General features: G+C 44.7%; 1 protein-coding gene across 1 annotated transcript; it reads right to left on the reverse strand.

Moving 5' to 3' along the window:
- Positions 1 to 8,145: 8,145 nt before the first annotated feature.
- Positions 8,146 to 11,627, reverse strand: LOC119355836. The gene is made up of 2 exons (XM_037622723.1): positions 11,153 to 11,627; positions 8,146 to 8,471 (listed from the first exon to the last, which is right to left on the reverse strand). Exons 1-2 carry the CDS (start codon positions 11,394 to 11,396, stop codon positions 8,431 to 8,433), a joined length of 285 nt encoding a protein of 94 aa, XP_037478620.1. The 5' UTR covers positions 11,397 to 11,627; the 3' UTR covers positions 8,146 to 8,430.
- Positions 11,628 to 11,990: the final 363 nt, after the last annotated feature.

Raw genomic sequence — 11,990 nt, forward strand, 5'->3', positions numbered from 1 at the left:
ACCGAGACACGTCTCCGGTCAATAACCAATAGCGGAACCTGGATGCTCATATTGGCTCCTACATATTCTATGAAGATCTTTTATTGGTCAGACCGCATAACAACATACGTTGTTCCCTTTGTCATCGGTATGTTACTTGCCCGAGATTCGATCGTCGGTATCCCATACCTAGTTCAATCTCGTTACCGGCAAGTCTCTTTACTCGTTCTGTAATACATCATCCCGCAACTAACTCATTAGTTGCAGTGCTTGCAAGGCTTAAGTGATGTGCATTACCGAGAGGGCCCAGAGATACCTCTCCGACAATCGGAGTGACAAATCCTAATCTCGAAATACGCCAACCCAACATGTACCTTTGGAGACACCTGTAGAGCTCCTTTATAATCACCCAGTTACGTTGTGACGTTTGGTAGCACACAAAGTGTTCCTCCGGCAAACGGGAGTTGCATAATCTCATAGTTATAGGAACATGTATAAGTCATGAAGAAAGCAATAGCAAGATACTAAACGATTGGGTGCTAAGCTAATGGAATGGGTCATGTCAATCAGATCATTCAACTAATGATGTGATCCTGTTAATCAAATGACAACTCTTTGTCCATGGTTAGGAAACATAACCATCTTTGATTAACAAGCTAGTCTAGTAGAGGCATACTAGTGACACTCTGTTTGTCTATGTATTCACACATGTATTATGTTTCCGGTTAATACAATTCTAGCATGAATAATAAACTTTTATCATGATATAAGAAAATAAATAATAACTTTATTATTGCCTCTAGGGCATATTTCCTTCAATGATGTGGTATGATGGGGTGGTATTCTCTTTTGAATGATTTAAGTGACTTGACTTGGCACATGTTCACGCATGTAGTTGAAACAAATCAACATAGCCTTCACAATATTTATGTTCATGGTGGATTATATCCTACTCATGCTTGCATCCAATGTTTATTAATTTTAATGCATGTACATGGCTGTTATCGCTCTCTAGTTGGTCGCTTTCCAGTCTTTTGCTAGCCTTCACCTGTACTAAGCGGGAATACTGCTTGTGCATCCAATCCCTTAAACCCCAAAGTTATTTCAGATGAGTCCACTATACCTTCCTATACGCGGTATCTTCCTGCCGTTCCAAGTAAATTTGTATGTGCCAAACTCTAAACCTTCAAATAATCATCCTGTTTTGTATACTCGAATAGCTCATGTATCAACTAGGGATGTCTGTATCTTCCATGCTGGGCGGGTTATTCTCAAGAGGAGTGGACTCCGCTCCTCACTCACGAGAAAATGGCTAGTCACTGGGATGCCCAGTCCCATGCTTTATGCAAACTAAATCAAAATAATTGCAAAACAAAACTCCCCCTGGGACTGTTGATAGTTGGAGGCACTCGTTGTTTCGAGCAAGCCATGGATTGATGTTTTTTGGTGGAGGGGGAGTATAAACTTTACCATTCTGTTTGGGAACCGCCTATAATGTGTGCAGCATGGAAGATATCGTCATCTCTTGGTTGTTATGTTGACAATGAAAGTATACCGCTCAAAATATTAATTATCTCTATTTCAAAACCGAGCTCTGCCACCTCTACAAATCCCTGCTTCCCTCTGCGAAGGGCCTATCTATTTACTTTTATATTGAGTCATCATCCTCTTATTAAAAGCACTAGATGGAGAGCGCAGCTGTCATTTGCATTCATCACTATTAATTTATATTGGGTGTGACTATGATTGGATCTCTTTTACCATGAATTACAATGTCATGATGTTGTTTTATGTGCAGAAAACAAAAGTTCTCAGAATGACCTGAAACTCCACGGAATATCTTAAAATAAATAATAAAAAATCCCTGCCAAAGATGAAGACCAGGGGGCCACACCCTGTCCACGAGGGTGGGAGGCGCGCCCCCTACCTCGTGGGCCCCCTGGAGACCTCCCGACTCCAACTCCAACTCTATATATTTGCTTTCGAGGAGAAAAAAATAGAAGAGAAGAAATCATCGCGTTTTACGATACGGAGCCGCCGCCAAGCCCTAAAACCTCTCGGGAGGGCTGATCTGGAGTCCATTCGGGGCTCCGGAGTGGGGGATTCATCGCCATCGTCATCATCAACCATCCTCCATCATCAATTTCATGATGCTCACCGCCGTGCGTGAGTAATTCCATCTAAGCTTGCTGGACGGTGATGGGTTGGATGAGATTTATCATGTAATCGAGTTAGTTTTGTTAGGGTTTGATCCCTAGTATCCACTATGTTCTGAGATTGATGTTGCTATGACTTTGCTATGCTTAATGCTTGTCACTAGGGCCCGAGTGCCATGATTTCAGATCTAAACCTATTATGTTTTCATCAATATATGAGTGTTCTTGATCCTATCTTGCAAGTCTATAGTCACCTATTATGTGTTATGATCCGTTAACCCCGAAGTGACAATAATCGGGATACTTACCGGTGATGACTGTAGTTTGAGGAGTTCATGTATTCACTATGTGCTAATGCTTTGTTCTGGTTCTCTATTAAAATGAGGCCTTAATATCCCTTAGTTTCCGTAAGGACCCCGCTGCCACGGGAGGGTAGGACAAAAGATGTCATGCAAGTTCTTTTCCATAAGCACGTATGACTATATTCAGAATACATGCCTACATTACATTGATGAATTGGAGCTAGTTCTGTGTCACCTTATGTTATGATTGTTACATGATGAACCGCATCCGGCATAATTATCCATTACTGATCCGATGCCTACGAGCTTTCCATATACTGGTTTACGCTTATTTACTTTCCCATTGCTATTGTTACAATCATTACAAATTACCAAAAACATTATTTTTCTTTCATTACTCTTTTGTTACTGTTACCACCACTATCATATTACTTTGGTACTAAACACTTTGCTGCAGATACTAAGTTTTCAGGTGTGGTTGAATTGACAACTCAGTTACTAATACTTGAGAATATTCTTTGGCTCCCCTTGTGTTGAATCAATAAATTTGGTTTGAATAATTTACCCTCGAAAGTTGTTGCGATCCTCTATACTTGTGGGTTATCACTGAGCAGTCGGGTCGGATCTCCCGGCAACTACTTTGTCTTCTCTTTCTTCGCGGGAGTGCGTCAGCGCACCCGCTGGGTGTGCCGTCGGAGCAGGAGGCAGACCAGCCGGCTTGACACTACCGACAGCGCGGGTCACGACTGACCATCCAAGTGGCAAAGCATGTGGACGGGTCATCCTAACGGGTTTGTCTTTTCTTCTCTTTGTCCCAGCGACTTCTTTTCTCTCTTTTTTTACACCCGGCATCTCTCTTTCTTTTTTCTTTTTGGCTAGCAGGCAGCCGCTGTGCGCTACTGCCAGCGGGCAGAGGAGCAGCGCCGGGGTGGCTGGAGCTGGAGCCGGCCAGAGGGCGCGGGGCCGCGCGGACGTCGGGGGCAAAGCAGCGTGGGGGTGCGGCGGCCTGCAGCACCGCGGGCGCGGCGCCCAGTCGCTGCTGGTGCTCAGTCGAGGAGCTGACGGAGCGGAGGCGCGAGCGGACGGAGCGGCCGATGCAGACCTTCTGGTTGAGGCGGGAGAACAACAGAGCTGGAGCAGCGGACCAGCGGGCAGGGGCTGCAGCAACGCGCGGCCGAGCCGCGTTCCAGGGAGGAAATGCGGGGAGCAGTGCGGGCGCTAGATGCGGCCAGGACGCAATGCACACGCACACGGGGGCTGAGCGGCGGGGCGCACGCGGGCGTGCAGAGCAGTGTGCGAGCAGGGCCTGCAAGCATGGGTGCGCGAATGCGTTGTCTGTGTTGTGTCTGGCCACTGTACGAGCATTGCATGGTCAGTGACCAACACTGTTTGAGTAGTGTATGGATGGTGTATGACCACGGTTTGACTTGCATCTACCTAGCTTGCAAGCAGATGCAAGTGAGCAGGATGAGCCTGAGCAGGCTCAGCGGTGTCGAGGCCGACGAGGCGGACACGCCGTCCCGTGCGGCCGCCCCGGGGCGTGTTGAGACCGACGAGGCGGACGCGCCGTCCCGTGCGGCCGCCCCAGGGCGTGTCAATGCCGAGCCCCCGAGTGCTAACGGAGGGACAACGGCGACGCCGCGGTGTTGATGGCGAGAATGGCGAGGCCGATGACGAGGACACGCCATCCCGTGCGGCCGCTCGGGAGCGTGTCGATGTCGGGCCCCCGAGCGCTACCGGAGAGACGGCGCGACGCCGCGGTGATGATGATGAAAGGGTCCCGCCCGGACTGTGAAACCAGCAGCAGCGCGGTAGCATAGTGCCGCTCCACGGTTGGCGCCAAATGTCGTGGTATTCTCACGGGGGGTGCAAGACGACATATGTCACAAGGTGGCTTCGTGTGAGGGCAAGACTGCTGCTGATAGGCCCGGGAGCGGGTATGCGAATAGCATGCGGTAGTTTGCCCAGGTTCGGGACTCTCCGGAGAGATAATACCCTTACTCCTGCATGTCTGAGTATATCTGGTATATTTGGTACAGAGTGCTCCTGGAGTTGTATCTAAGCTCAGTGCCATAGGCATCTGGCTTTGCATATGTATGTGGCATGGTGGCCGTTGCCTCCGGCCATATGGGTGTGCTTGGGCATACTTGCCCATGGGAGTGGATGGATGGATGGCTAGCTAGCTCTCTTGCTAGCTAACTTGCTTGTGGGTGTGTGCGTGAGAGTCCATCTTGGATGGATGGATGTGTGCCCATATATATAGGCATGGCTAGCTTAGAGAGTAAGCTATGTGGTGGCATGGGCAAGTCATGGTGGAGTGTCATGCTTGCCCCCTGGGTCACTTCATAAATAGTATCAGGGGACAAGTGACACTGTACATGATGGCTGGGGTGACACATGAACAGTGCCGGGTACGGCGTCATGTCGGTGTTGCGTCAGGCTGCAGTTGATTTCGGGCAGCCGGCCTGGTGGAGGAGTCGGCAGCCAGCAGTCGGCCTGGTGGAGCAGTCGGCAGCCAGCAGTCGGCCTGGTGGAGCAGTCGGCAGCCAGCAGCCGGCCGCCGGCTAGATAGTTAAACTGAGGGGCTTTGTTAGCCCCGATGTCTTGAATTCTTGTCTCGCCGTCTTCGGGATATCCATGTCCAATTACTCCGACAATGTGTTCACAGCCGAATTCCCTGAATGAACCCGCAAGTATCATTTCAAAAGTTTTAATATTTGTTCATTGTATGAACAGTGTCGTTTGTGTATAGTACAGAGTAGTAGGTCTCTTTTACCTTGTATATAATGTCAAATTGTAGAAGCGCAGTGAATGAAAATGTATCCTGCAGTAGTATTTGAACTTTTCAATTACATGTATATATATTTCCTTAAAGTTTTTGACTTATTTTGCGAATGCAACTCACATTTAGGATCAATTCTTCTTGTGACATTGAGAGAAATTGCTCCTCTTTGAATGTTATCTGCTTGCTTTCCATCTGCAGTAACACCAAAATTAAACTGTCAGAACTCAACAGTAATATATGTAACCCTTTAAGAAAAATTAAACCGTCAGTAATTGCTCCTCTGTGAATGAAAATTTAAACTGATACTTGCAATGTATACTGAAACCATGCTGCTGTCTGTCTTGTCTTTTTACTGCTTTTTGATAGCTGTAAGGGGCTTGTTTGAACTGATACTTGCAATGTATACTGAAACCATGCTGCTGTTTGTCTTGTCTTTTTACTGCTTTTGATAGTTGTAAGGGGTCTGTTTTCTTGCTCTTGTCCTCCATTTTCTGTTCTGTAACTATGATGATTTTCTCTGTTTTGATGATTTTACTACTAGTTTCTCCTTTACACTGTTACTAATCATCTCCTTGTCATGTTTTGTGCAGTCAACTTCATGTAATAATCAAAATTGGGAGCAAAATCAGGAGCATAACTGGGAGTAAAATGGAGTTTTTAGAAGATTTGCTGACCTGTGGATCCTTTCTTGGACGTTCTTCCTGTAGAGTCCAGTGTGGATCCTTTCTTGGACGTTCTTCCTGTAGAGTCCAGCAATTAGTGGCAGATCTCCCCTCTGTGTTCTCTCCAGGTACACCCCTATCTGCCATGTGTCTTTGTGCTGTTGCTGAGCCTTGATGCTCCTCTTCCATGGCTGTTCCTGTTCTATCTTCTTCTCAATCCCCCCTCCCATGGTGTCTCCTATGTTTGGTTCTGAGCGTTGAGAGGGTGATTGTGTGTTAGGTGAGATCAGTTTAGACGGGGGAGGAAGAAGTGTGAGATCTATTTTTTTTTCTTGGGAGGCAAGTTCAAGCCTGGGGTTTAACTGTTTTTCTTCCTTTCTTCTCTTTTGTCAGGTGTGGTCCAGGGAAGCTGCTGGAAGAGATCGGTTGGAGGTTTAGTAGACAACCGGGTCTTTCTAGCCCGACCCATTTTCGTGGAAATGAGTAGATTCTTATCGGTAGCTTTCTACAATTACAGCTGTCATCAGGACAGTGGTCAGAAAATTTGAATGATACCCAATTGAAAATCAATCAAATGCAAAATAGACAGTCCCTTTTTTAATCCAACAACATATCTGGTTGGATCGTTAGGATGACAGTTGTGTCCTCAACCCATCAGAGTTTAAGTCCTTACATTGAATGTTCGGCTGCTCACATTTTTCTGAATTTATTTCAGGCCTTTTGACAATGTGTGTTCAATGGGAGAAGACATCCCCGTCGACTACAAAGACGTTTGTAACGACTTAATCAATCTCAAGATGATGTGCTGACTCAGTCTTTCAAAGATGCTTATAGGGACAAGGTGTGTGTGCATGTGTTCATAGGGGTGAGCGTATGTGTGTATGTGTTTGTAATGTGTTAAAAAAACATCCACCTGAATATACCATTGTTTTGCCTTCGTGTTGTTGATCTTGATAACAAATATTGAGTTTTGTGATAGGCCATGACCTGCGCAATTTAGCTCCTTTTGATTATTCTTTAAATTTCTATTTTTTTATGATCTTTGTGTGTCTAAAATTGTTTTTCCTTCCGTCGATTGCAAAACACTGAGGCCGAAGACGAAGGTGCCACGGCGAGCGTAGTGATACACGAGACATCATGAGGCCTCAGACATAAAGATTTCGAGCTGGCGATACCGTTGTGTGGAAGGACGGGAGTTTCCGCAGGAAGTTGGAGAAGATCTAATGCCAGGGATGTTTAGAGGGATGGTTGGCGACCACAACAATACGGCGGCGAGACGCGCTGGAGCACGGCCGGTTGCGGGGGCGGTAGCAGGCAAGCCAGCAGTCCGTGGGTGGGGGGGTCTAGGGGAGGAAGAAAATTGACTGACGCTGACTTTATTTTTCCAAACGATTAAGGAACCGACGGTCCCATAAGTTTGTGTTTGGGTTTCATCAGATCCCCTTGTGTGTTGGAAAGCTAAACATGACTTGCCTTAGGGTCTCTTTGATTCAAAAAGGACATTTAAAGAAATAAAGGATTACAATTCTTAGGAATTTTTCATATATGTAGTTTGAGTTCTAAAGAAATTATTCCTAAGTAGGATGTAATCATACAAACCAAAACCCTGTAGGATCATGAATAAATATGAAATTCTAGTCCCACTATTTTTCGGTTCCAACATTGTGGAATTTCTTTTGCATAGATGTGTTGGTGGCTTTATTTATAAAGCGGGACGAACGTCTATTACGAGAGTATTTTAATATTGTAAAAATCCTCTGACCTCCAATGATTTTGCTAGGGGACATCTGTATGCTCTCGGTGCATTTTCCAATATATGGTGGGTGAATAAGAGCAACTGGACATGTGTGCTCCAGCAGATTCATGGCTCGTAGTCGTGATCATCCTTGTTCATGAGCATTTATCCTCTGTTCTTCCTGACAAATGTATCTTATACTCTCTTCATCTAAAAATACTTGTCATCAAAATAAATAAAATGAGATGTATCTAGATGTATTTTAGTTCTAGACACATCCTTTTTTGTTCATTTTGATGACAAGTATTTTCAGACGGAGGGAGTACTGAGTACTACATGCACATCTGCTTGCATAGGAAGAGTATAATCAGGTAAACAAGGCCCACCCGAACCGAAACATACTGGTTCAAATTCTCAGTTCTCTTAAGAGATGGATAGGCAAACTACGAATGCAATGACGCGCAATCAGCTGCCTCCGGAGTCTGGACCAAAGACTCAATGTGGGAAGCACGAGACAGCACAGCAATGAGAAATGGCAGTTGCACATACCCTGAAACTGAATGTACATACGGCTATGGAGTATACAGATCAATTGTGAAGCCTGCACTGCAGAAATTTCCTACTGCGAAATAGGAAATGCGCCAGTAAGACTACTTGTCAGTGGCATTTTAAACCGGGCCACAACAGCAGAAGATCGAAACTCCATATGTACAATTAGTTTGAGTACGACCCGTCACAGCTGCATGCATTATATGCTTTTCCTGATCTATTGAGTTCTCTGGCTTCTGGAGGTGGCTCTCAGCGTCCGGCATCAGCGAGCTGTTAGAGGATCGTCCTCCTCACCACCACAAGCTGATTCATCATACAGATTGGTTAGAGTGAAGTTACACAAATCTCTAGACAATATAAAGATCATGAATCAGAGAGCAGACGTAGCAGCCTTTTTTTAGGTGAAAAAGAGCATGGTGGTGACATGGAACAGAACAGAGGTTGTAAATTTGTGATCTCCTAAAGTGCTGAAGATATGTGGAAAGGGGCAAGGAATATCAGCTGCAGCTCCAACTTATTTGTGATAAAAACAAATTGCATAATTTGAAGACAGGACGGCAATTAGCTACAGCTCGTATTTTGTGCAAAAGAAGATAAGTAGATAACATAAAAAAGTTGAAAAGAAGATAATATATTTTTTCAAATATTCTTAACAGACAGAGACAAACCAAAGGTTCGGTGACCAGATTACACTATTCATGTACATTTATGGACCTTAGTCCACAACGAGTATTTGGGATAGGATAATGATCAGAGGACAGGGGATTGGGCACTCGCCCTCTTCAATTCGTCGGCAGGGCTCATCCCTAAAGCGGAAGAGAAATTCTGAGGCTTATTCGAATTTTTTTTCAATGATTGCATGCAAAAAAGGTTAAAATGCTAGCTTGTTTATACAGCACAGCCTAAACTACCTGAACAGCCAAACTGAGTAACCAACCAACTCAAATTATGTCTTACCTAAAACAATTCAAACTATCTTCTCTGTCTCTAACCTGTCTGTCTATCTAGATACATAGACCTGCTATTATCCCATCATACAAGGATACAACTCTTCAGTTCCTAAACATCTCATCTCCTAATGACTATCCTCCACCTGTCCTAATCTCCTTGATATTCACGAATAACTTAGGTGTTCCTCCTGCTTGTTTTTGTACGGCCGACCGACCAGCCATAATTTTTGTACAGATAAAGGGGTGTGTTTGACCTAAAGCTCGTAGCAGTATACCAAGATAGCCCTTGCAATTTACATATCCAGGGTGTGGCAATTCTTTCCACAGCTCTTGCGTAGAAGTTTATTACTCCACAAAACAGCTTCACATTGGACAGCATACTAATTTTGAAACGAGAATAGGTAGGACGAACTGCCTATCTTGGACCTTTTTTTTTGCATGGAGCCTATCTTGGACTTATAGAAGAGTGTGGACTTGACCACCAAGATCCTGTACGATGCCACTAAGCCACGTAAGTGTCACCTGGACAACATATGAACACGAAAATTTTGGACCTTAGCTGCTTGTGACAATCAACTCATCATGGAACCAGATGCTGAGTGTTCAATTGATGTTATGCACATAGTTTTTAGGATTAGTGTCCATTATGCATATGCATATTTCAAAGCTATTTGCAGGGTCTATGTCACTACTCATGCCTGGTTAGGATCTGAAATCGAGTTGTTGAAACTCTTCATTGTAAGCATTTCAGGATGAACGAGGCAAGCCTATGACCTGTAGCAACTTATGATTTTCCTACCGAGCAACCAAGAGTATCCTCTGTCCTCCAGAAATTACCCTTCAATCCAGTCTATGTACAATTTCAACAGGCATGGGAGAAAACTATATACGTTTCCAATGCCACTGGCCAGAATCAGGAGGTGCTAAGGGTGCTTGGTTAGGGGGGTATCCCTGGATGGGTCGTGGATATCCATCTCGCATCAAAAGTATTCAGATTCTTCATGAGATGTATCCAGGTTTCAGAGGAACATGTGGGACATGAGATGTATAGTCATCAACTTTTTAGTCTAGGATGTAATCTGGCTACGAGGATTTCAACAAAAAATGGATAACCACATGATGATTTGAAAATGATGATTTTATCCTCAACATATTAATTCATTATGTTAAACTAGAAATTTGACAAGTTCACTAATTGTATCCTGAAAATGGCCCACATTAACATATTAAGGGAGGACCCCCTGCAAAAAAATTCCGAAGGGAAAAGGGAGGACCATCAAAGCTGGTGAGTGAATAATGCAATGACCAAATCATGCATCCAATCCAAAAACGTCGTATGCCCTAATTCCAAAAAAGTAAGAGCACAAACTCAGGTGGTTCTAATAGCCTACTTTCACAGTTTCAGTATCAATGTAAATGTAGCTAGGAAAGCTAACTACAATCAGGGCCAAAATAATATGCTGCTCTTCAGTATAGGTTGTGTCCACAAGGATACAAGGAGTAACACTACCATATCCCATCACCACTCTTCTTAGTAGTTAAAAAACAGCCCATAAGTTGCAACAGTTTTAATTATTTGATCAACAAAATAATGACCATGATGGGAGCTAAAGATTACATCTAGTGTTCCCTGTGTCTACCGGATTATGTTATTCGATTGGTAGGAAACCTATCCAAAAAGTTGAGTGCACATTCAGGATATGCTTTCTTATATCTGATTAATATAAGCATAAGCATAATCTGACGCCCTAATAAGTTAACAAGGCAGAACCAAGTCTAATCGATCAAAAGTGGATCCCAACACCAAATCATGGTATTAAGGCATCAAGTTGCACATTCCAGTACCATCTGAATCCTAAGCGATTTCATCATCAGTCACATGTGAGTATTCTTTCATTTCTTTTTCTGTTTTCTTAAAAAAAATTGCGGGGTCAGTTTTCTTAATTTGTATGCGAGGGCAACAGCATGCATAATTTGGCAATGAGATGCGAAACAGTAAACGAAATTGTTAGAAATGGCATCATCAGGACGTACCGCCGCAGCAGAAGCAGCAACAGCAGCACGAAAGGAGCATGGCGGCGTCGCAGGCGAGCTCGAACGCGGTGGCCACCATCGACGACGAGCGGCCCTCGAGCAGAGGCGCCTCGTCCCCGTCCTGGCCCTGCCGCCCTTGCCCCTGCCCCTGCGCGCGCTTCTTGTGGGCGAGGTTGAACTCAAGCTTCTCCAGGTAGGCGTGCTTGAACGAGTCCCGGATCCGGAGCGACGGCCACAGGTGCATCTTCGCCGGGCGAGGAGGGGGCGGCGGCGGGGGCTGGCCGGGCCGGGGATTGTCTTGATCTTAGGGATCACGGGGGTCGGCGCGGACGATTGGGACGGTGTGGGTTGCGGATTTGGGATCGGATGATGGGCGAGCATGCGCGGCGGGGTGGGGTGGAATCTGCGAGAGCGAGACCTCCTCTTCGCGCTCACGCGCTGCTCGCCTGTGCCTGGCCCAACAAAGGCCGATGGTCCCTCGCGTCGCTCGCTCGGGTCGATGGTTGATCGGCCAGCGTTAACCGGTCACCTGAGCAGTCAACCGTTTTGACTTTTCTAAAAATAAATCTGAATTTTTCGGAAAATAAATAAATAAATAACTTCATAGGTTCGCAATAAAAAGTTCACAAGTATGGGGAAAAATCAAAAATCTGAAAATGTTCATAGATTTTTTTAAAAAATTGCAACTTTGAAAAACGTTCCTTGATTTTGGAAAAAGTTCATCAATCTTTTTTGCAAAGTTCACTAATTTGAAAAAAGTTAATTGATTTTGAACCAAAAAAACATCAATTTTGAAAAAAAATCGTGAATTTTTAAAAAGTTTGTAAAAATTGAAAAG

Source organism: Triticum dicoccoides, chromosome 2A (genome assembly GCF_002162155.2).
Source record: "Triticum dicoccoides isolate Atlit2015 ecotype Zavitan chromosome 2A, WEW_v2.0, whole genome shotgun sequence".
In the NCBI taxonomy this organism is placed as follows: Eukaryota; Viridiplantae; Streptophyta; class Magnoliopsida; order Poales; family Poaceae; genus Triticum; species Triticum dicoccoides.

What these genes read in the sequence shown, in the direction of transcription:
- LOC119355836 (XM_037622723.1), bottom strand. Translation starts at nt 11,396, where the DNA reads ATGCACCTGTGGCCGTCGCTCCGGATCCGGGACTCGTTCAAGCACGCC. An exon ending in TTGCTGCTTCTGCTGCGGCG is followed by an intron (nt 8,472 to 11,152) that starts GTACGTCCTGAT and finishes ATGATGAATCAG; the next exon opens with CTTGTGGTGGTGAGGAGGAC.